Source organism: Bacillus rossius, chromosome 10 (assembly GCF_032445375.1).
Source record: "Bacillus rossius redtenbacheri isolate Brsri chromosome 10, Brsri_v3, whole genome shotgun sequence".
Classification (NCBI taxonomy): Eukaryota; Metazoa; Arthropoda; class Insecta; order Phasmatodea; family Bacillidae; genus Bacillus; species Bacillus rossius.
In genome coordinates this window covers 44,226,274-44,252,799 of record NC_086337.1, presented here as the reverse complement: position 1 = coordinate 44,252,799, position 26,526 = coordinate 44,226,274, and the positions used below count along the sequence as shown (strand labels likewise).

The 26,526-nt window shown below is 39.4% G+C and overlaps 1 protein-coding gene across 1 annotated transcript in view; it reads right to left on the bottom strand.

Moving 5' to 3' along the window:
• Positions 1-26,526, bottom strand: part of LOC134536329 (homeobox protein Nkx-6.1) — a 201,354-nt gene that overhangs the window by 117,462 nt on the left and 57,366 nt on the right. The window contains exons 2-3 of the mRNA XM_063376082.1: positions 1,251-1,796; positions 815-1,120 (exon numbers count right to left, since the gene is read on the bottom strand). Of these exons, the coding sequence (XP_063232152.1) occupies positions 815-1,120; positions 1,251-1,796 (852 nt within the window). The remainder of the gene's footprint in view (positions 1-814; positions 1,121-1,250; positions 1,797-26,526) is intronic.

The window sequence follows — 26,526 nt, the reverse complement described above, 5'->3', positions numbered from 1 at the left end:
GTGGCTGTGTCAAAATATTTAGTACGTAAATTCTACAAAATAAGTTGTGGTGGAGACATTTAGTCGAGACCAAAAATTTGCGTATTAGTGATTTTTTTCAAATATTAATAAAGGGTTGTTCTGAAACTACACAATTTGTTTTCGAAACAATATTTTGTATGGTCTAGAAATATATTGGAAATTTTATTATTCTATATTGAATCGTCTAAATTTTAGGCCTAATTGAAACGTTCAATTAATCTTCACGTTATAAATGAAACAAAAAATAATTCTTTGCTTTGCGACAGTACGTTGTCCAGATTTTTTTTAAATATGTAGGTATATTAGTAATCAGTTTTAATCAAACGTGTATTTTCCACGTTTAAACTTGTGTACACGCGTAGGTTGCATGATAAACTTAATTTTAACGGTAGCAATTTTTGTTTAACCTTTGATGTGTATTTTTTTTTTAATTATTCATAAATCAATGAAAAATATGTTTTCCCATAATTCTACAAACCTAATTTATTTAGGAAAAAATCAAAATATTTACAAAAAAATTAAGTAAATTCTACATGTCAAAGATTACACAAAATATTAATTTAAAACTACGTATACAAAACGATAACATGCTCGCAGTTCGTGCTAAGGTTGATATAAATATTGGCATTTTAAGTATCTAAATAACTATTAAACAAATACGTATTAAATACCTAGAACGATTTATGAACTAATGGTAGATATTTTATGAATTTATTAAAAACTAACGAGCAAAGACAGGGGCCCACGGAAGCGACATAGGTAATCGAAGAAGCTACCCCTCGAGGCGCGCTACTCACTGGCGGAGAGGCGGTCGCGCCACGCCATGGGGTTGCTGACGAGGCCCTGCAGGCCGGGCCAGTAGATGGCGCTCCTGCTCGTCAGCTCGGCCAGCGGGTGGTGGTGGTGGTGGTGGTGGTGGTGGGGCGGCTTGCCCGCCGCCGCCGCGTGGTGGAAGTAGGACGCCGCCGCCATGCCGGCCGCCGCCGCCGCCATGTTGAAGGCGCGCGGCAGCGAGGCGGCGGCGGGCGCCGCGGAGGCGGCCGTGAGGGGCGGCGGCCTGCTCAGGATGTGGTCGATGCCGTGCGGGTTGGAGGCGGCGCTGGCGGAGGTCGCGCCCCCCGCCGCCCCCGGAGCTGGCCGTCGAGCCGTTGGGGCTGCCCTTGCCCGAGCTGGCGGGGCTGGCGAGGCCGCCGCCGCCCCCGGAGGCGTAGTGGTGGTGCTGGAACAACGCCGCGGACTTCATCTCGGCCATGGTGTGCAGCGCGGCGAGCGGCTGGCTGCCGAGCACGAAGCCGGGCCCGCCGCCGGGGGCGGCCCCGCCCCGCCCCTCCACGTTCAGGTTGAGGAAGGACAGCACGGAGCCGGGCGGCGGCAGGTGGCCGGCGGCGGCGGCGTCGTGCGGCGACCCGTTGGCGAAGTCGAGCATGCCGGCGGGGGCGGCGGCGGCGTGCGGGGGCGGCGTCGCGGGTGGCGAGCCCGAGGAGAGGGAGGAGCGCGTCGTGCCCTGGGAGTCGTCGTGGTGCGGCGGCGGCGGCGGCTGGTAGTCGCGTGGGGACGCCGTGGCGGCGTGCGGGGGCGGCGGCGGCGGCGGCTGCTGCTCAGGCGGCGTCGTCGCCGCGCGCCATGACTCCGCCGCCTGGAGGCGGGCGACCGCGCAGTCCCACACACTGTACTGCTGGCCGCGCCCGTCCCAGAATATCGTGACGCCGCGGTGCCGCCGCCCGGGGGCGGCTGGCGCTCCTGGCTGAGTGCTGGTCGCGGACCTGCGCTGCCGTCTGTCGCATCAACACTCGCCGCTAGCTCGGACTGCGCCTCCACCACACATCGAACTGCTCCTCCGTGTGACGCGCGCAGGTGTCGTCGACTGCCAAGTCCCTGCTGGTCGCGTCAGCCAGCCACGCGGTCTGCCGGTGGATTGAGGCTCCATTCCGCGGCCCGCTACAAGGTAACAAAACCCCCTCCCCCCCTCAGCCAGCCTTCAGAACTTCGGAAAAGGAGGGAGGGGCTTAAGAGGGGGGCGAGTATCCCCTCCCCTCACCGCAGACCCCCTCAAAACAACTAATACACATGGACACGCAGTCAGGAAGGCTCTGTAAATACCGCCGACAACTCCCTTCTACGGGCCCTCTCGGGTTTCTCTCTCTTGCCCGGCGATGGTTGGAGGGGGGAGAGGGAGAGAGAGACGCTCTTTCAAAAAACCTTCCGAAAGAGATTAATGATGATACGATTGGATCGAGGGCTTGGCCTGTTGCCTCGGCGCGCCTCCCCCATTGGCGGAGACGCGCTTCCCGCCTTCCGGAGCAGGAGGGTGCCGCGATTGGTGTGGGGCGCGAGGCCGTGAGGCCCCGCCCACTTTCACTTCCCCTATCCCCCCTCCACTTCCCCACCCCTCTCGGAAACCCCTGGGGATTGGGAGGGGAGTCAGCTAGGGATGGGAGGGGAGGTTGCAGCAGCCCTACCGGAGCCGTGGAGAGAGAGCAGTTTTGAGTGTTGTTGAACAAGACAATTCTCGTGGCTAGGGACCTGGAGGGGAAGGAGGAAGGGGAGGGTGAGAACTTAAATAAAAAAATTATGAGGTAAGCCAGGGCAGGAAGTGAGACAGTGTGGAGTGAGGTTAGGAGCGTAGTGGTAAAATGGGGGACTTGTGAAAAGAGATTAATAAGGGTGAGGCGGAGGAGTTTAAAAAAATGACAGTGAATGTTCCGTCAACTGATACAAACCGCTCCGATTCTTCACTGTGTCATGTGACTTGTCTCAAATTTGACATTTTCCAAAAGTAGTACCAATTATCTACGTATCCTTTTGCAACTGTTAGCTATTCTGTCAAGCATTAGTATTTGTAAACAACTTCATGTGATTTTCGATGTTTGTAGAGAGACGTCACATGGTCATAAGAGTGGAGAGCTCAGTGGTCAAATGAGCAAATGAATGCAGCCATATCAGTCATCCGCGCATTTGGTGTTCCGTCAAAGGTGTGGCATCTTCATTTGGTATTCCTCGAAGAACATTACGGAATAATGTGATATCAGGTAGGACAGACAGAAAACTGGACGATCTCCCGTCTTAACTAAAGATCAACAGATAGAGTTATGTCGAAGGTTCTTTATGCTAGCAGATGTCGGTATGCCTATCACTATAGTGATGTTCTAAAGAGAAGTGTTTATTCATTCTGCAAAGAAAATTTCATTATCATACCTATTTAACCCATTTGAGCACAAAGCTGGACGCCGGTGCCTAAAATTACATATTTCCAAAAAGACACTCAGATGTAGCAAAACGCAATACGCAACATCTAAATCCCCGAAGAGCTTTGGACCTTAATCCTTACATTTTCAAACATTAAGTACTTTGCCAAACTCAGAGATCCTGTGCTAGAATGCGATGTAGCTGAATAAACTCATTTGTTTTACAATGCAGACAAAAAAAGTTGCAGATTGAATATATACCATCAAAAACAATTTTTGGCTCGTAAAAGATTTAAAAGGGTCCTCACCATAGCCTCGGAGCAAGCAGAGAATATAACTGTTATAACACGTGGGAATTCTATGGGACAATTTGTGCCAACAATGATTTTATTCAGAGGCAAACGACGTAAACCTGAATGGGAAGAGAACTTGCCACCATGATCCAATGCTTTAATGATACCTAAAGGGAGCATGACATGAGAAACTTTCTCACAGTGGATTGACCACTTTGCTAAGTATAAAGCTAGCTGTGATGGAACACTGCTTATCTTTGATGGCGCTTCCTCGCTTTTAGATGCAATTATTGTTTCAGCAGCGGACAGAAATAATATAACACTGTTTGTTTTTTTGTTTGTTTTTTTTGCCCAGAAAAAATACCCATGAGCTGCAGCTCTTAGACAAATACCTAAGTGTTCAAGTCATTCGAATCATTTGGGGACGACGAAGTCGTGAAATTTTGGATGAATCATTCAGATCAAAAAATTAACGAAGCATTTTCGGAAAAATTATATTTCCAACAATATGACTCAGGTTTATGACTCCAACAAACATAATATCAGGATTTACACTTCCTAATCCTGATATTGTCTCGGAAGTTACATTTACTCCTACCTCTTTGACGGCCTCTCAATGCACAGATGATGCTCCAGATCTACCCTTGCGTCTCAGTAGACACTTCACAAATGAATGGGAGACATATAGCTTCTTCCGCATCATCAAACCCAGAATCAGTGGATGAACCCTCATTTGCCCAACATATAATGTGCCTTTGCAGAATGTTTCTTCTCGGCCAACTGTGTCAAAAACTCCTGTCTACTGCAGTTTGTGCATCGACTGATACCCTTACTTCTACTCCAACAAACACCCTCGTTCAGAATACCATCGATTCTGTCAACACTTCTGGTCGAACACTCTCCGAAATTCTGGCAACACCAAAGTTGAAAACACTAAAGACCCAGCGACGTAAGTTCATCATCAATTCGACGGCTCAAAAGTCGTTAAATATTTATTTCAAGGAAAAACAAAAACAAGAATCGCGACTAAAGCTTCTAGGAATGAAATGCCCAAAAATCCACGCAAACAGGTAGGGAGTTTGACTTTAGGAAGATTTGTCCCATCCGAGTACCAGAGGAACTCAACGTTACAGAAAACTCAAGACATATGAGAGATTGTACTGCTTCTTTTGAAATCGAGATAATCTTGCAGGTATGCGACTCCGTGCAAGTTGCAAGCAATATGTGCACGAGAAGTTTTTTGTGCTGTCAAAATCAAAGAGATCTTCTATTGCCCCCCGGTGTGCCTAAAGAGGTTTTTGTGCCCCTGACACAAGGATATTCTTAAGTTTATAATAACTTCAGAGGTTTTTCAGCTTCTAATGTGTTATATTTCTATAATTGTGTACCATTCAAACATGTGAGAGTGTGTTAGACTGACTAATCAGACAGAAATATTTTGATTGTCTACTGTTTTTTTTTTTTTTTTGCTCTTTATATAAAGTTATTTTTAAGCGTACCTATATTACCTTCCGATATTGTTAAGCTTCTATTTTGTTCTATTTTAATAACTTAGTGCCATTCAAACATTTCCGAAATTTGTTTATCTTATCCGTGTGAATATTATTGTGTAGCTTTATTTGAATCACCTCGCTCCTAACAAAGCCACTTGGCACTTATTTGGAAAGAAATTGATATATGGCTATGTTCATGTTGGCGTTATGAATTTTTCAATGTTTGTTGAATGGATCTAGCAAGTTTAGATAAAATTGTGAAGTTCCTATGATTAATTTGAAAACTTAAAAAATAAAAATCATTACTCTTCTCTGCTAGCTTTTTTATTTGAGAGAGTAGTCTATATAGAAATTTGTGGGACTTTGTCTTTGAATAAATAACAGGAAGTATTTTTAAATCGGTTGTAGTGTGTGCATTGTGCTTACGTGTCGGACCCATATAAAAAAAAACTAATAAATACACTTATAATTACATATAAAAACAAACATTCTCACACTTTTTACTACGCAAGTTGTGTCGTAGAAATTTGACTTGTGATATTAGCTAGGAACTGAATACTCGGGCAAACGTCGCTTCTTCATTGGCTGCTGACGTATGAGGCGGATAAACTGGGTAACTTGTGATTGGATACTTCTCTGATTGAGGGTCTCTAATCGGCCAAGAGTCCTACAGATTAACAGTGAACCAATAGCAGAAGCAGCTCAAATGCATAATCATTTATTTCAATTTTAGCATATCGCAAAATGAATTCGCAATTTTTTCCGGGTCTCTAGATTTAGCTATATAGGTAGGTATGTCGTTCAGATTCTTAGCCATTCCATGGGCAGGCCTCCAATCATCTATGATTCCGTTCGTGACACCTTAGATCCTAACCTACAAAACAAACATTTGGTAAATATGCATTTTTTCTAAACTACTAAAAAATTATAAGGAATATGTCACACTTCTGCTGCAGGTTCATCATGAATAAATAAGTTGAAAACATTAATTTTTTTGGTACTAATTATGGTCTGAAATCCTTCTTAAAGTTGGTACAATGTAAATTATATTTTTAAACGGAACAGATATACCTATTCTGTAAAATCACATATATTTGTAAATTTTTACATTTGCTGAAAACAAAAATGTTAACACCACAAAATAGAGTTCGCAGTAATGCCCTGTTCGTATTCTTACCCGGGCATTTATGCTTTGTGTTGTCCCAGTACCTCCAATAGTTAAAATTATTTGTAAACGGTTCCCTGAATATGAGCTTTCCAGTACTAACTGGGCACATTAATAAGAAATATTAGGAACATAATAATAATAATATTTAGGAAAATTTGGCCTATAATTTTATATTTAAATTGTTGTTTCATTCAAGCATTTTTTTAACCATGGAAAAGATAATTGAATATTCAATAACTGAACTTTATTTAGTCTTAAACGTTTATAAATGTGCGCATCAATACTGGAAAGCTATTTAGGGAAAGGTTTACAAATATCTTAAACTATTGACAGTACTGGGATAACACAAAACATTAATGATCAGGTAAGAATCCAACCCAGTATTACCTACTGTAAACACTATTTTGTGGTGATACAGTTGTTTTCGTGTAAATGCACAAATTCATGTAATTTTAAATTAATATTTCTGTTCCATTAACAAAAAAAATACAATGTAGCTTTGTCTGTTTGCAGTTGGAAAAACCAATGAGAGGGATGCTTTCGTTCAGTAGCACACAAATCGCAATAAAATGACATCAAATATCCATCACATCTGCAAATAAGAAGTTGCCACTCCCTATTAGGCATTCGGTTGAGTGGTAGGGGATGTAATAAAGTACGTAGCGTACATGATAAATGTTTTTTCTTAATCGAGAATTCAAACACCTAAAGCAAAATAGTTTTGCGATCATGACTAAATATTCCTCGTGTATTCACCCTATGAATAAATATTTTTTTTTCTGGGTACTGCAAAATAATTTTGTTGAGACCGCCCAACTGCAAGACGTTTCGCTGACCAGAATTAAAATTGTTTAGCTATAACGCCGAAAAGATTTGATGCATATTTATCGAAGTCTTGACATGTCTCGAACCCTCCATTTGCCCTTGTATAGTGCCTGCTCCGAAGAGTGAAGCGCGGGAATGGGAGGGGGGCGGGGGGTTAGTTGTCGGGGGAGATGGATAGGCGAGGGTGGGACGGTGGCTAGACGCGCAGGGGGGTTAGAGGAAGAGGAGGGGAGTATTAATCCAACTCTCATCACTATAATGAAATGCTTGATTAAGTGCGGGAGCCCTCAATGCTGGGGACGATATACTGGGTCGCAGGGATACAATGGCGTTGGCGGGTTCAACGTGGGTTGAGGGGGGGGGGAGGGATATGGTAGAAGAGAAGGGTGGTGGAAGTACAGTCTGCTACACTCCGCCCTCGCGCGATTCGTCGTAGGGGAGAGCGGTAGGAAGGCTTGGGAACTTCCTGAATCTGGAGAATTGGTCACGAATCATACGTCAGGGGTCTAAGTATAAGTTGTAAGGGAGGAGAACAGAATGTTTGCCGACACCGACGAGGAGCATATTTTTTGCACCTGAGATGTATATGACGTAATCACGCGTGATTCCGGTCATCTCCCTCCCCCCTTCCCCCCTCCACCAAACTTCACGGCCGCGAGCCGAAGAATCCTGAATCAAGTACTGTCTGTTCCAAAAATAATTCTGCAAACAGTGTAATACATCTAGCACGTCTCTTACTCTGTGTTGTATCTATAGATACTGCAAGGAGTTACGTTTCACATGAGATGCATAATGAGGTATCACACAAAGGAACTATTGGAGAGAGACGCAATTGTAAATATATTGAATTCGTACGTGGTAGGACCGCTAGTTAGATTCAAGGTATCCACTTTTCGGTTTTCTAATAGGTTTTCTGTATACCTATCATTCTATTTTAATTCTGGGATGCTTGCTTGGTTTAATAGGTTGTGGACGATTTACACACTAATTATACAATGACCTCACGGTCAACATAATGGAAGATCGAAATAAAATACTGAAAATATATCCTGATAGTGCTCAAGTAGTACCATTATTGTGTTCAAGTAATACCACAACGTTACCTCAGCAATAGGATGTTTGTATTATTGCACTGGGAAAAATTCAGACAATTTTTAATGTTCATGTGGTGCATGATTTGATTGTTTGTTCAAATATTTTACTTCTACTGCATAGCCATGGCAATCACGAACAACTTAAACTACACAATTATTTGGTGCCTTTTTAACAACACTTTCATCACTGATATTGGAGAAAGTTTACTAAAAACCTAAGCAAAATGAAAGCAATTTTTCTATTACTCTATTTACAAAAAGTGAACACCTCGAATAGTGTCACTTACTAGTTTTTTTTTGTCATGAAAATTTACAATATAGTATTTTTGAGCAAAACGTATTTGAAACAATACGAATTATAGAGACATTTAACATTCCCAAAAAGTTAGCATATTGATAATGAAAAAAATTAAAAATGCAACGGCCTCTGTCGATAGAAAACTGTCTTAAAATGTACACACGTAAGTGTACAAAACGTGTACACTGAAGTACGTTAAAATTTTAATTGTCAATTAAATATTTAAATTCACGCTAAGGCGTATCTATATCTAACAACGTCGGTAATAAAATTAAGGAATGAAGAGGAAGACGACGGCATTTTAATATCATTTTTTTTATTCAAGGGCAAAAAATATACATCCTACTTTAAGCTATGTTCATTAATTTTTTCAATCTAATTTTATTGGATTTTTACTGTCGAAATTGCAACAGTCATAAGACTAATACAAAAATAAGTTAATCGTGCAGGTACATTAAAACTCTATTTTTCAGATAGTAATGTAATTTAATCAATTTTTCGCTTTATTTTGAATAAAAACATTTCAAGTTTTTAAATTCAATGAGCTGTAGACCCCATAGGCCTACCTATATAATAGATGCATACAATTTTTTCTTAAATCTTCGCGATTGAATCTGTAATGGCCAGCGTTAAGTTTTAACACTATTGGGAAGTATTAACATGTGTTAATTAGGGTCATGGGTAGATTTACAAATCCAACCTTGAATATACCTGTAATGATTCTAGGCATAAAGTTTCGACGTTTTCGTGATAGTTATTTAATCACGACTTTAATACTCAACATATTTGGATAAATTTTGAAACAGAGGCAATTTTATACATATGGCTACATATCCCTAATAACGAAATCCCTCCCAACCCTAAAGGAGTAAATATGAGGTAAAAACGGTTTAGTAATAAACATCATAGAATGCAAGTCATCGGCCATGAATTATAAACATAGTTACAATAATGGATGTCAATTTATTCTCTACGCCCTCCGAGCAAAACACACGAAGCCTTGGAGCGAAGGCAAACTGTGCGGTCGTCATGAGCACAAAACATTGGGATTTCCACACGTTTACTCGCATGAATTTTAGGGTAGATAGTGCTAATATTGTAACTTTGTAAGAAATTTGTAAGAAAAAAAATATATATATATATATCAATTTTGCGGAAGATAAATTCACTTCTACGTTTCTGTCAGTACCTAATCTTAATCGTTTCTCGTTTATCACTTACTGGGAACATGCTTAAAGTCTGCGCTCATTGTTTTTTTTTAATATTCTGTCATTAAATTCCTGTATTTTCTTGACTGAAAGTTAATTTATTAAATATTGACAGGTATTTCGTATTCTTTATTTTCTTTTCATAAATGAAATAAAAAATACTTAATTAATGATTTTGCAATTCCTAGAAATTTTAAACAATACATAATTAAATATTCAAAATTGTCGTTTATAATTACTGTATATAAATGACAGAGAATTATGACCGTGTTAAACTTCTTCAACCAGTACTCTTACGTCTCCATTCTTTTAAAAATAAAAAAATTGGTGCTCCGCGCGGCGAAACAAGACAAGCGTGTGTGGAAGAAGCCTCGTACTGCATTGCAAGACTGCGCTAATGTAACTAACTCCATCTCACTCGTGGCGTGTCTGGAAGAGCGAGGAAATGGAAGGGGGTGCATGGAAACAGAGGAAACAGGGAGGGAGGGTGTTGATGGCGGCGCATTAATCAACGCCCAATCACATCGCCTCGCGCGTGTCCCGTCGAGCGTGACGTCATTAAAACATTTGCCGCCCTGCGGCATCATCATTCTTCATTCGGCCTCTGTCCTTGGGCGAGATCCTAACGAGCAGATGCCTTCTCTGCGGAGATTCCTTCCAGACCCGGGGCGATCTTTGCGGGCATTCGCCGGCACGGAGGCTGGAAACATCCTGGTGTCCTTTGGTATCTCATCGCTTAGTATTATATATTTAGTAATTCTGTAGTTCTATAGTATTCTATAGTTCTGTGTTCATTGCATTCAGTGAGCGCGTCGATGGCCAAGTTACGGAACCTACTGCGTCAAAAACAAAATGGCTTTTCAGCAGTTCAGTTGAACTGAATAAAAAGTAAAGAAAAAACAACATTGAATGAAAATAGGCCTAACATTAAAAATTATGTTCTAAGTAGCCATTAAAATTGCAAACTTAAAAATATACCATGCTTGTGCACATGAAAAAAGTTTTTTTTTTTTGCTGGTAATGTTTTGCACAATAATGATTGAAAATTAGGACAAACTGCAAACGATTTTACCTCATACTTTGGAGCCCACGATAGGTAATCGCGGAGGTCCGATCGTCTTAATCCTCACTAAATAAATGTCGGACGGAAACCCTTTTAATACTGCCTTTAAATTAATCACCTTTACGTTGAGTAAGAATTACTTATCAAAATCTTTAAACTATTACGGTTTTTTTTAATGCAACTATGCCGGAACTTTAAAGTGAACAAACCTGAGGCCGTCTGAAATGTGTTCGTTCATAGTTTTCATGCAGATATTAGGCGATATTATTTGGATTGACATGGCATAAATTATATTTTCCAAATCTGTCACACCTTGTAACAACCTCATAGTTATTATTATTTCACGTGGTGGATACAACATTGTGATAATAATTACAAAAACGCTTGTGTTGACTTCAACAGGGGCCCAAAGCCATCTACTACACCATTTTAAATCTTTAAATGCAGTACGGTACCTGTACTGAAGGCTGTGGTATGACATGAGATCAATTTCAGATGGAAGAAACTATTCCCTCTTAGAGGTATGAAGTTCAAGTTCCGAGCGAGTCTAAACAGGTTTCAGGTTAGAAATTCTTAAGGTACAAACCATTATTCAAGGCTGACAGTTGTAATTTAGTTTTAGTGTTGCATAAGCCATACCAGGATCACCTTTCCAAGGATACTATGGTAGGATAAAACTGGAATGCGTCCAGTTTGAGAGCCTTGAAATCTCCAGTACCTTCTTCCCTGAAGGATATAAGTGATAGAGCACATGCAGCTGGATAGAGAAGTGAGATTTCCGACCATAGTGACGCAGTTGGATGTCGGTTTCCAGTACGAGTAGTTCGGGGTTCGAGTCCCTGATAAGGCGTGGTTGTGAAATTGCAGTGTCCAAAAGCGATTAAAAATATTAATTTCTATTGCTAAAGAAATGCCAATAAGGAAAGATACCACTAATTCGACATTTTTTTAAAAAATAAATAAAAAAAATGTGACCGAGTATTTCAGTACTCGTCAGAGATGTGTAACATCTAACCTCGGTAACGAGCTCATTCATGTGTTCTCGTGTTGCAAATACTCTTATAATACCAAACTAGGACACAACATTTTACGTAGAATTCTATAAAATAATGCCTAGTGGGATAAATATACGAAAATTGTGTTTTCAACTGAATTTCTGGACGCGAATCACCCGTAGTTTCCGCAGCTGCCGCTAGGATTCGCTGCCGATGAACCTACTTCGACTATAGAATCATTACATTTTCAGACCGAAATTTTCAAACTATATAATGAAACTAATACGAAAAAAAAAAGCGAAAAATACTTGGAAAAAAATACTTAACCCAAGCTTTGGACCTGATTTTCGGCAAGGAATTTTATTAAAATACTGCCCATTCGGTAAAATTCGTTAAACAGTTAATACTATAAAAGTTTCCCCTTTTGGCTTTGTGAACTTTGTTTGAAGCCATCCGCCACAGATGGCACTTCGATTCCATTCCATTCACGGAATTACTCCAACCAAATGCCGTACACAGAGAGCTAACATGTCACGTACAAAAAAACAACGGTTACACGTCGGATTCGTATTACAAAAAAAAACTTTGGTTCGAATCCCAATCCACCAGTGTTGTGCTGATTCATTCCTCAAATTTCCTTTGTAAAAGCTTTGAATATATATACTGTATAGAAGTCGCGAGTGGATAGGATTTACTCTACGTTTTTCAAGAGCGTAAAATGAGCAGCTTGGGAACTTCACCGCTGCAGTGCGCTGCCGTAACGCCCTGTATCGTCTTAGTTGTTGTGTACACGTTAGAATGCAGCACTGTCGCCCGCTGTCATTCCCCGCACCCCTCATCCATCATTCACTGCAGCTCGAGTTCGTTCAACGAGAGGGGGAAGGGGTGTTTGAAGAGTTCGGCACTTGTCCGCTAGGGACCACCACAAGTCGATGCCCTAGAGATGGTGGCGATTGCGGCGGTGAATTAACCAACTACCTCAAAACCGTATTAGAAATTTTAACCTGGGCTGGCGACTTCTATACAGTATATATATTCAAAGGTAAAAGTCGTGACTTGGGACGATTTTTTTTTATCCCTCTTGTTTCTCCTGCCTAACTGCGCCGGCCGGCGTTAAGGGTCCTCGGCCGCACGCTTGTAGGAGGCGGGCATTCGTCAATCTCAGTAACTTGTTTTTGCGTTCGTCATGAAGCCGCAACGCCGCTCGGCCTTAAAGGGGTTAACTAAACGGGATCCCCGAGTGAAAACGGAATGCATGTTTGTCAAAGAGCGTGGCGCGCGCGTAGCGGAGGGGGCGGGCACTTAGAACTAACTGCGAAAGAGAAGTCAAAGCGCCTCGGCTTAATCCGATTTGCCTCTGGAAGCAACTATCCGTAGGGGGTGCGGTGATATAGCTTCTCGTCCCACAACCCCATCCCCCCTTCTTCCCCACGGTTGGTGATGAGCGGGGTGCCGGGAGGGGTGTGTTGGGTGAGGGAAGGAGGGACGGGGGAGGGGGTAGTTCGGCGTGATTACACTTAGCTGCACCCACCCCTGGGGGTCTCAGTCTCCCCCACCCCTCAACTGGCTGGTGCTTGTTAACTTCCTACCCCCGCTTGTTTCTTAACCCTTTACGTGCAGGCCTTTTCCAACATTCACCCCCCACCCCCCCAAACCACCCTGGATCCACGGCTCTTCCGCCATATTTATGCATGTTAACTTTTTAATTGCATTATCATGGAATGGTGCCTGTAACTTAATTAGCCATCCTGACTCCCTCCGCCGCAGTTTGCTTGCGACCCATTCTCTCCCCTCTCCCCAGTATTCCTCTCCTCAAACCCCTCTCGGTATCGTAAAGACCGCGATTAATTTCAGCAGAGCAGCAAGTTTGAGTTGCACGAAGGGTCGTGAGCTAGCCCAGAAAGGCATTGAAGGGTTGGTGGGAAGATGCCACAACTTCAGGAGTGAGCAACACTATAAGTATATCCGTATATCTCCGGGAGAGGGGCGTGAACGTAAACTTGAGTTTGCGATTTGTAACTATTTATGCATGTCTTTGTTTCGCCTAACGTACCTAATTAAATTCAATACTTTCGTTCGTGGATGAGCTACCTAGACGACTCCGGGCCATTTACATGTCAACAAAAACACGCTTCACTTGCGAGTGGACGTACATGCGTCTAGAATAAATTATTTTTTTTTGTTGTTGCTAAAATGCTGAGCACGATCTATCCAGCTCTAACACCACAGTGTCGAAGAGAATTTAAGAAATTAATTAATGAGTGAGGAAAAAAATACCTTAAAGAGGCCAGTTCACAGTTGACTTACGCTTAGAAAATAAAGAGTTTTATATTTAGAGGTTTGCAGTCGTTATAAAATACTTTATTTGTATAGAGATAACTTTTTTTAATGATGAAAGAAATAGTTTATTTGTGCCATTTTGCCTGCAAAACTATTTGTTACGTAGTTATTGATTAATTATTGTTACATTTATTTGACATCAATTTTTGCAGTTAACCACCAATAAGTTTTGTTACCAAATGAATTCTTTGAAATTCTTTTTTTTTTACTTTTTTTTTATGTTAAAGCGGGGCAACATGGGAAGGGGACCAACGTGAATTCTAATGTTGGCCATGTGAAAGTAATGGTTATTGCTTCGGATTTCTGCGACGCCCGTTCAAGTCACCGAGGCGTCCGAGCTGCGGAAACACGGGGGAAGCGTCCCGGGCAATAAAAACCACTTGCCGGAGACAGTTTTGCGTGAGCGACGCAGGCGCAGTCAAACGGCACCGCTGCAACACCCCTCTATCGTTCTCTTGAACACAATAAAAAGCTGTCGTTTCGACGGAGGACAAGTTGCAGGGGGTTGTAATGGGCCCTGCTGCTGTTCGCGATGACTGTGAGTAGGAACATGCAGAACAAAAAAATATACATATATATATATATATATATATATATATATATATATATATATATATATATATATATATATATGGAAGGGAGAGGTTGAAGAACCGAGTTTGCCCACAAACGCGACCTTAGATACTGTATCGGGGCATTTGCGTAAATACCGGAGAGAAGTGGTGAAGGGGGGGGGGGTCAAGGTGGCAAGGCCCTCCCGCCCCCCCCCCCGCCCCCCTGGAATTAAAGCCCCTCACTGAGGGGGCCCGAGTGCGTTTTCAAAATCGTTACTGTGAAGCAGTGTTGATAAACTTCAACGTCAAAACTATGTTTTATGGAAAACTTTCTGCATATATTAAAATTTTCTGCTTATTGTATATGCTTGAATATGGGCAGTTTACAACGTACAAGCACCTTATACAGAGATGACTTGTGTTGGTTTAAACCCACGTCGATGAGACGGGTTAGCGATGTAAAGTTCGTTCTGTTTTTTTTTTTTTTTTTTTTTCAAGAGCAGAGGAGGTCGGAACGTAAGTTCACAAGTTCGGGATAGGGAAATGTTTCGTCTTCGAGGAAAACGTGAGTACGAAACAGTCTAATCTTAGTTCTAATAATGAATCATGACTTTATATCTTCGTAAATAATGAGTCTGAAGGATTATACTGTAGTTTGGTGAAGCTCTCTTTACTTGGTTGCCTTGCTGTAGTTATAATTACATAATTTGTTACTTGAAGATGTTTTTTTTGGTGTGATTCCGATTTTAAAAGGTTTGTTTTAATCTGTAAAGACTACCTGTTTCTAGAGATTCATTTTAAACAGAGTTTTGAGAATAAATGTATTTGGTATTTAACTAATACTAAGTTATTTTGAAATAACTCCATAGATCTGATATTTCACTAGATATCCTTTACGGGATGCAGAACATAGTCCTTTAGATTCTGAAAGGAAGTATTTTTATTAAGTTAAGATAAATCATAAGAATTAATATTATTACAAGTTGACGCCAAGCGAGTTTTCCCCTAATAAAGTTTAAAGACAGCTCATATGTTCAAACTTATTTATTTTACTTACCTATACGGTGTTTTTTATTATTATTTTTAACACAGCCTCGCAAAAATACTGTAGAATTTAAGTATTTGCCAATATAAACGTCTTCAAATCAGAGAAAACAGTCTATCAGAATCAGCAGAATCTACAAATAATGTCATTAAAAAAAAGCAATTTCTTTTAGTAATGACAACTGATTTTCCCGCGTATTATAGTGATATTCATGGGATTTCATAACCCCAGACATTGATTACCGGTAAAGTTATTACTTATTTGTCAATAACAGTAATCACTTATTCAGCTATAGATTTTACATTATATCTAAGTAGCAATTTTTGCTTCTTCCTAGTAAGTTTTACACATGTCAATAATTATATTTCTGACGCCACAAAAAATGTTTAACATTTTGCCGGGTTCACTTACTAGCTCAACTAGATTCATTTTTACTCAAACTGGCAAATAGTTTGTTTTTATGGGTTCAAGGTCACTGGTTTGAGCGTGAGGCGTACAAAATAGAGCCTCAGTTTGACGGAGTCTTGCACGGAACTTACAGTAGTTTACTGCAAAGTGAACGAAATTCAATGCTATGGCCACATCTACTCGGTTTTTGACACCGGTTTGTTTAGAAAGTTATGGCTTTATATGCTATGGATTTATTAGCAACAGTTTTTTTACAGATAACTGAAAATAATGCGCAAAGTTCGTAGTTATAATTACTTTAAAAATAATATATTTTAGTATAACTGTAATAAAAAAATCAATTAATCGATCGTTCAAAGAACACTAGGTTTTATTTGTACGAGAAAAAAAAATCGTCACCAAAGTATCTACAATAGCGTAGAAGTGATGTACGAAAGAGACTGTAGTCCTGATGTAAAGAAGGTTATGAGTGCGATTGTTTCCTCACTTCTCCGCCGACAGCGCTGACGTCTGGAAGGGAAGACGAAGGGCAGTGGCAGGAGGAGTGAGCTGAGGCCAGAGTGGTCCCGTGATGAAACGCAAAAAAGTCCTTTCCCCCGGAGGACTCAATTCCCTTACGACGATTTCTTTTAACCATTTTCGTTCTTGACTTCCCATCTCTGTCCTGCATTTCTCCCCTTTCCCCCCCTCCCCCACCAATCTTATTTCTCCCCCCCCCCCCTTGCCAATCTTGCACCGAGAACAATTTTTTTTCCTCCCACTCTCCCCCCCCCCCCCACCCTTATCCATTTCTCCTCTGCACCGGATGAATCGATGGGAGAAGACGACGAGTTGGCGTTCTGATTGGATGTTGCCATTCGAAAGCGAATCAGAAATTCAAAAGTGACAATCAAACTTTATTCTTTTGTCCCGGCGAGATGCAGAGGAAGGGTGAAGGGGGGGGGGACGAAGTGAAAGAGAGAAATAGAGAAAAGGCAGATGACGCCATGAAAATCTATGACACGGCAGCGGGGGAAATGCGAGGAGTTTTATCATGCATTGGCTTTCGATTGGGAAGTTTTTTTTTTTTGTTCTCTCTCCCCACAGTTGAAGGATGGCGAAGGGACGCGAAGAAGTAACAAGGAAAACACAAGTATAAGAGTTCGAAAAAAGGAAAGAGGGCGGTTGGGAGACATCTTATCTATTAAAGCCCTTCCGGGACGGGGCATTTCTGAAAAAAAAAAAAAATTATATCTTTACGACCAAACATAACCTGTCAAGCACAGTGTGTTGACAAAGTTTGTTCGCGGCGGGCAAAAACAACGTCGTAACCGCGTAGCCAAGCCACGCCAGGGAAACTTTGCTGATGCATTTTGTTGTGCTTGCAGAACGCAGCAATTTATTTTTAAAATCGTAAAATTGCAATGTTATCTCAAATACATCGGAATTAGGTTTTTCCAACTCAGCGATTGTGAGATAATCACAGAAATGTCCATAAGTTTGTATAATAATAATTGTTCGGAGAAATCTTATTATTCCATAAAGAAACTGAACACAAACATTTATTTACTTACACAAACTTTACTTTGGCACCAGTAAATACTGCGCTGCTTCTCAGTGAATTTTTACAATGATTTTGTGTTGTTGCATTTCCTAAATAAATTTAAGTAGGTAACTATATAAAAATTAGTCAAAGTATGAATTAGTATTTCTTAAATTTATTTACTTAAAACACTTAAAAGTTTATTTAAGTTAAATAAATATAATATTTTTTTAATAATCCATTTGTAATCATTTAGGTATATTTTACTCTATCATTGAAAATATTAGAATTTAAGGTAAAAAATGTAAAAATCACGCAAAATTTTCATGATATGGACAATGATTATTTAAAGTATTATCATTATATAAGTTTGCTAATTATGCTATTCATAAAATTTGTATACTATTGACTCACCCCGAGGCTTGTCTAGACATCACTAATAAATAATGAAATTTTTAATCTCATTCTTTAAAAATTCGTTGATTTGGTAGTCATTTTGTTCGGAGCCCATTATATTATTTAGAGGTGTTCCCTCCTGAAAACTTTCTCTGAACTAACGTTAGTAATTTACCTTCAGGATGATCCGAATTCGATTTAGGTATGTGAATCTGCACTTGTTAATAAATAGGTATATGCAATTCCTAAGCCATACTAATGACATTTATAATTACAGTATACCTACTAGTCAAAGTCTAGCAAGACTATTACATTTATACACATCAATAATGAATACTTTGTAAATAGCGTGAACTATGATATAAACCTATGCATCCAGCCACAAAACTTGCAATGAGATAGTTTTTTAGGGATGGATTTTAACATTTCTGAAAATATTTGTGTAAATTCCATATGTAAATTCATAGAATGCTTTATGGTTAGTAAAATATTTGGTTTTTTAAGTATACTTACCCCCCCCCCCCCCCCAAGAATTGTGACAGTTGTACGATCATTACACAAAATTTAAAAAAAAAATCCAAGAAAATTTACTGATAGAAAACGTTTTTGAAATGTTTTGGTAATTGATAGAAAAATTATGATTTATTGACATATATAAAATATCAAAAGCATCAGAACCTGTGGGACAAGACAGACCGAACAGGAAATAGTAGATAGTTCCTATAGGTCTCTGCAAATAGAAACACAAATATTTTTTTTGGAAAACATACTGTTCTGAGACTCTAGCGAAAAGCTTGTCAGTCAGACCATGCGCTTGACTGCGGTTGGGGTGCGGTCCATTACCGCTACAAGCCTAATATCATAAGCAACGGCGCCTCTTTCCCTCTTCCCTGGCGCTCTCTAATTGAGACCGGAGAACTTTGCGGCTCTTGAGGGTTCGGCACGTTCCCTGAGCCCTGGCTGCGTGAAGTGGCTTAACTAGAACGCCATTGTTCTGGGAGCTTCGGGTGTCAAGTCAACCCTGATGCTGCAACACTTCGAAGGGGTGGGAGACCATATCAGAAGAGGGGATGAGGGGTAGAAAAACCTGTGACGCCAGCCTCAATAGGCTGTGAAGTGAAGAGGGCGAGTGTGCGTATAACATACAAAATTCTTTTCGGAATTGGGAGTGACACAGTTTCATTGCTTGGAAGTACGCTTCGTCGGCCTCGTCAATGTTTGTCTCGGTTCGGTTGTAGAGTCTAGGCTGAAGTGTCTCGACCAACCACGACAGTTCCTTCCTACACTCCTTAGGCCTGTTTCGCACATGTGCAGTTCCAATCGGTTCTGTTCGTTTTCGGTTCTTTTTCGGTCGCTGCCGACAAGTGTGAAACGGTGCTTCGGTTTCTCTTCGGCATCTAATGGAAACAGTAGAGCATCGAAAACGCCCTATACACAAAAAGATGTCATTGAGTTTCTGTAAGGTACGAATGCACGTGTCCAGGGAACAGAAAGGAATCAACGTGCTTACACGCGCGCGGTTTAGTTTATGTTTGAACCTGATAGCGAGTGGATATCTATTTTTTTAAAAAAAAGTCGTAGTTTTTCTGATAAATATGAGCCGTTTGCCTGATGCTGACGTGGATCTGCTGATTTCTGCAGTGCGATCTGAACCAGTGCTGTGGGACTAAACTGGTGAAAAATATAAGGATGACCTTAAGACGCAGGAAGCATGGAATGATATTTGTGTTGAAATTTTCAAGGACTATGATTAGAGACCCGTGAAATTCGCGATTTCATTTAGTGTTATGCTAAAATTCAAATAATTATACCTTAGTGTTTCTTCTGTCATTTTTTCTCTGTTAATCTGGAGGACTGAGGGCCAATTAGAGACCCTCACTCATAGAAGTGTCGAATCACAGGCCACCCAGTCGATACGACTCACAAGTCAACAGCCAATGAACAGTTGGTATTTGCCCGAGTGTGTAGAGGATATTGGAGTCTATCCTGGAGGTCATTGAACCCGCGAATTTCACGGGTCTCTAACTATGATGAGTTTGACCTCACTAAACAAATGGAATTCGGTAGGTATTGAAAAATTCATTTTTATCGAATATGAGACGTTGTGTACATTAGGACAACTGGTGAACTCACCGTGATTTTGAAGAAATTTAAAAGGATTTGAGTTAAATGTTAAGACACAAAAAATTCTCAAGTGTTTAAAAGACATAAATCACAACAAAATCGTCTAAGAATTTTATTTTCTTAAGTGGTTATGCGTAAGCTTTTTTTTTTTTTTTAAATTTTAAGTATAGATCAAGAATCTGATTTTTCAACTCCCGGTTTTGTGTGTTCGAATATATATTTAACCTTGATTAAATCACACTTACCTCCGTGTAATTTAATTCCGTACACAATTTAAAATAATTGTTAACCACGCACCTATTTCATTTTAATTACGTTTATGCCAACGTTCACGCTTACACATTATTTTACTATGGCGAAAGCTATGATTAGAATAATAAATAATTTCACCTAATTAGAAATATCTCCATGATTTTAAGATATTTGGTGAAATTGCATTATTTTTAAATGTACAGTACAGTTACAGTTATGCTTAGTATTACTTAAACAAAATTCCCAAATTGTTTACACCTCACTTTTTCCACAGAGATGCCCATGTAAAAATTCAGAACTATGTAAATATGGCAATATCCGTTAACCAAATAAAACCTGAAAAACTTGCACCTTTAAAAAAGACCTGCATAAAAAATACGGAAAATGGTTGCTGTTGAAGTGGAAACTATTGCAGCCCTGAAGGAAACACCAAATCGGCACCTTTTTTAATTTTTAAGATGATTACTCCCTTCTCTTGAAGATTCCGGATGAATTTGACGCACTTGATTTTCAAATGGAGGTGCTGAAAGTTGTGAAGAAAATCAGGCTGCGGAAGCATCCTGTTCCTTCTACATCTGATACACCATATGACTCCCCATGTAGTAGCTACAACCGATGCCCTCTCCATCTGGTAGTCCACTGATGGTCCCTAATACACATATCTCCGCGCCAGCCAAATCCACAGCCCACTGTCTCGGCCTACCAGAAGCAAATTCAGTCACAAGTGACTGCCGTTCAATTCTACGAGGACGCACATAACCTTGTCCTGTCCGCAGTGCTTCTTGCAATGAGAGCACAGAATATGGGTTTCAAAATTTTGTAAAAACGTCATTTAACTTCACTTTTCCTTGTAAATGCAAGTTAAAATTATTACCCATTTGTAAACCTATGTAATATTTTAATTTTTTTATTAAAATATAAATTTAAAAAGACTTCGAAAAAAATTGTGTTAATTGCATTGTCTCACCTCAAAGTTACGGCCAACAAATGAATCGGTTGAATGCATTTCCTCATAAATGTAACTTGGCGTTGAAGATGGGCCTTAGCTTTACGTGTGATTCATCAAACGATTTCGTTGACATCCTGAAGTAATTCAAAAAATTTGCCTTCATTCTCTCTTAGCTTCGGAAAAATTGTGTAGAATGCTCCAAATTCCTGCCGTAAAGTAAGGAGAGGGTGCTCCCAATGAATTCTAGTACCTACTCCTTATTTTTTTAATTTTTCTAAAGAGAAACAACATGGCGACAGATTGCCTTTTCTCCAAGATCACTACTGAGTTTACGGAAGAGAACATAAAACGTAATACAATACGTATGAGAACAGTATTTGTGTGAAGGGGTTTCAAACGTTTTCGGTTACAACCGAAAATGAACCGAACATAATGGAATCGCATACGTGTGAAACAGGTCTTACTATTATCTATGTTTACTTTCATACCTGACTGCTGCCTACATCACTTCCAGCTTGGACAGCCCTAGTGATGTCACTTGTAGGAACAAGTACGTATAAGTAAGTATGTATACCTACATACATACGTCACAGATCTCGACGTCGATCTGAGAACATTTGATAAGCCAATATTATGGTTATGAATAAAAAGTAAAGAAAAATTAGAAAAGTTTTTATATGACATTTTTTTTTTCTTTCAATATTTTTAAAATTCTCAACCTGCACAAATTATTAGATAGTGAGAGTACATATTTCTGTTACGCAATGATGAATAACCCTACTATTGATAACAATTCAAAATAAATCAAACTACTATTCTTTTGCATGACTTACGTGGCAAAAATTTTAAACGGTAACAACTAGTCATACTGTAATAAAAATACCTTGATATAGCAATATATTTGAAAATATTACACATGTAAGCAAATAACTTACTAAGTTAGCGTTTTTTTTACAGTATGAATAGTCAAAGTTATCTGATAAAATATTTTGGCCACTAAGTCGTACACAAATTTTATTTTCGCAAAAGTATATACGATTTAATTTTTGATTGTTATCAGGATTGCGTAACAAAAATAGTTACAGTACCTAAAAATTTGGTGCAGGGTGGGGATTTTAAAACTTTCGAAAAATTATTATAACTAAAAAACAAAGAAAAATTTATTCAGAACCTTAATTTATTGGTATATCAATTGTTCTCGGCTTGACGTTGAGTTCTGAAATATCTGAACACTTCAGGTGAATTCGGACACGACCTTATTGTTTTCTTTATAACGGCACATAGTGCGTATTTTACCCGGAGCATCGACACTGCACTCGCGTCAAATAATAATTCAGGATTGAAATTTACCGATTTCGGAATTGTGCTCTCATACCGTTCTATAATTAATATGAAAAGGGGGAAAAACTTCTTGAGAATACTTTCACTTTTGCCATTCTTTCTCCCTTCCTTCTCTACCCTCTTTCAGCGAATTTCGGAATCTCGTTTCCGATTTTTATTAAGTTAATTTTAAAAAGTGGGGCTATTAGTTCTGTTACCCGCCCTTTCACTTCACCCTTCGCCTAGATTTTTTTTTTTTTTTTTGCTTTGGACATTGAAATGGCTGCGACTGAGAATATGGCTGGAGTTTTCCGATATAAATTACTCGAAATGTCAATTACCGGCGCTACAAAATAACAGTTGTGCCAACTTTTTTTAGTTTAAAAAACTCCCGTCTCGTTCCCCTTTTTTCGTATCCCCTTTCCCCTAGTACTACGGTAAATAATTCTAACTGAAAAATATTGAAATCGCTTCAGGATGTCGACCAGTATTTATCATAAGCGAATGTTTGTCGCGTCACATTCTAGCTGTAAAAAATAAAATGTGACTTGATTACCAAAAAACGGTGCAGAAAAAAAAAGAAAATTTTTCGACAGCCTAGGAAATGAGATCGTGAAAGATAAATGATCGCTTCATGCACATAAAATGTTATGGTTTTCCTTTCCGAAGTTCTGTTGTTTCCAATAAAACACTTCGACGAAATTAGCCGTCGTTTATGGCGGCGCGAAGCATTCTTCCGGAAGTTTCCTTAATTAAAACTTTTTTTTCCGGTGCAATGAGATTTATCTCAGAAGACTTCGCCGATAAATTGGATAAAACAGAGCGAGCGTTGCAAAAGCTAAGAGTCGTAACGAATCTAATCTTTTCAAATTATTGCCGACGTCACTTTCTCCGTCGTGAATGGAATGTTCTACGACCAAAGGGAACGCAATATAAGTTCTGAGCAGTATGTGGAGACTTGTTGGATTATCCGTACATATCTAAGAAGATGGACATTGTTTGCGTCTCCCTATCAGCATGTTTCAATATGAAAGTGAATAGCTCATGTAAAGGACGATTAGAAGGAGTTTTAAGGAAAGAAATAGTTTTTAAGAAGGTTAAAAATAGTTTTTATGCCTTTCGCTTTCCTATAATTTCGTCGTAAAAATTTAACTTTGTTATAGGGCCTACTAGATGCATAATTTAGTCAAATGATTGAATTTAATACAGGCTGGCTGGTACAAATAGATTTTTCCGCAAATATTTATCGTTTAGTATTAAATTCGTTTTGGAAATGACTATACAAATGTACTAAATAGGTAAATTTAGGTTATGTTATGGTCCTTGTAAATTTATAATTGTGTTATCTCTGCCTTAGTGAGGGAAAATGTTCAATATCAAGCGATAAAAATGTTATATAAGATGTTGAAACTAATTATGGCGTCTTTCCATGCAAAGTAAATAACAGAGAATTAATTTTCTGTTCATGCAGTGCCAAAAGTGGGATTTTTCATTTTAACACGCTTTTAATATTACTATCTTAATGATGCGTAGAAAGACGACTGTACATAAAATGTGTAGCCTTTCAATATGATTCTGAACATTTGCATGACTAATTTCACCGTGTACCTATGTCTGTGGCAGTCACGGTATATATTATGATAACTTAGCCTACTGGTAATTGCGTTGTGTTGAAGCACAATATTTAAGTGATTTAATATTTAAACATGTTGCTAAACACCTTTTTAAATTATAGACTTAATTTTTTGTACACTAACATAGTAATTTAAAGGAAAATAAATTTATTACAATGGGTTACATTTATTTATAAATAATTATTTTCAATATACTTTTATTAGTTTACGTTCATCCCAAAATTCTGTAAGACTTTTGCTATTTACTTTAATTTAAAATTGACACTGATATGTAGAAAATTAGAATTGTACTTATAATATTTTAAATTTACCCAAATAGCTTAAGAAATTTTTCATGCTCAAAACTACGTAGAAAGTTTTTTTTAATGTTTATGTTTGTCTTATTGCAATAAAATGTGTACGAATAGTGTAAATTGGTTGTTTCCAGTCAATACAGAAAATAACGAACACAAGTATTATATTTTAGCATTTAGTCCCCACATACCTCAACAAACTGAAAACATTGTAATATATTCAGGATTTTTGCTGAGCTATATATGATTTTGGTCACAGAAAAAAAAAAATATATTTTTCGAACCAACCTGTTTTTAACGTGAAATGGACTTACATTGAAAAGCCACAGTAAGCTGTATCATTATTTACCCTGGGACTGCAATATTATTAAGGCCAAGTATTTTTCGCGAAAGATTTCCAGATCAACTGTTTTTAAAACTTTGTAGCATTGTGCGTGTTCGTGGTTGGCTGGGTTTATTTCAGTTGCATGTCTGATGCCGGCTCACCTATCACATTACCATCCAGTGAGGAAGCAAGCGTGTCCTGAATGACTCGGCCAAATAGGTCTATAAGCTATGTCCACACTTATGCGCTTTCATCTTCCTCTTGCCTTTCAACTTGCAATTCCTCTTTCTTTTCAACTTTCCTCCAACTGCATGCGTCTAAAGCATGCCTCTGACGCAAGATATAGGTACATACTTGTCCAAATTGGTGCGTCAGTTTCGTTCAACACTCGCGATGGATGTTGCGGACGTGAGTTCACTTGTGATAAGTGCAGCTTATTTAGTAATTAATAGTGAGAAAAAGAAGAAAAACAACAGGCAACGCTCAATATGGATGAAGGAGTTTTTGAAGAAACGGGATTGCAAGATTTTGAAGGAAGTACGTCTGGTTCATGGCCTGTTAAGAAATTTATCAAGGATGTCAGAAGCCAAATTTGACACTTTGTTGAGTATGGAACAGCGGAAAATTAAAATCATGGTGATTCATACCTCTCATCAGTCCCAGAACCCGTCTTTTTCGTACTAACTTTTTTGGGTTCTGTCGAAAAGTATGAGCGCAAGCTTTTTATTTTATTTTGTACGCCCTGAACATCAAGATTATATTTATTTACCAAGGTACTTAAGGCGTCGTATCGAACGTTTTTTGCATATAACTTTGAGGAAACATCCCACAAAGCAGGAAAATTGTTATAGTCTTCTATAAAATTTAAAGTCTCCTCAACCGCGGACGACATGGCTTCAAAAATATCAAAAGCGCAAGGAAAGACGCACGAAATCCCCGACTTGTACGGATCGGCTGACAACACTGTGTGCGCTACGTTCACTCACCCCGTTCAACTCCGATGACGCATGCAACACGTTCGTCAGTTGCGTTCCTCCGTGCGCTAGACGCATGTCTATGACGCACGTAAAAACGCACCAGTGTGGACATACCTTATGGCTAGAGACCTGAAAAATTCGCGGGTTCATTTCGTGTTATGCTAAAATTCAAATAATTATACCTTAGTGCGGCTTCTGCCATTGGTTCACTGTTAATCTGGAGGACTGAGGGCCAATTAGAGACCCTCACTCATAGAAGTGTCGAATCACAGGTTACCCAGTCGAGACGACTCACAAGTCAGCAGCCAATGTATAGTTGGCATTTTCCCGAGTGTGTAGAGGATATTGGAGTCTATCCTGAAGTTCATTGAACCCGCGAATTTTTCCGGTCTCTACTTATGGCCTCTCTTGCATCCGGCCGTCAATAATTACAACCATCGCTAGTGTGTGCATACTTTATTGCATTATTATGGGTGATGATTTTTTTCACAAACAATTCACTACCCTAACTATAATATGTATGTATATATATATATATACACACACACATACGGTTTAGTTCTTCGTCTTTGCAAAATGCGTGAGGGACGATCTCTCAAACAGTGGCGGCACTGGACGGTGAATGGTAACGACACTCGTAGGTTTTCATAAATATTATCACCTTCAATGTATCCGGCTGTGGCCAACGCATGGCCGTTGCGCTGACGTACTCTATGTTAGCCGCCACAATGTCCCGACAATACC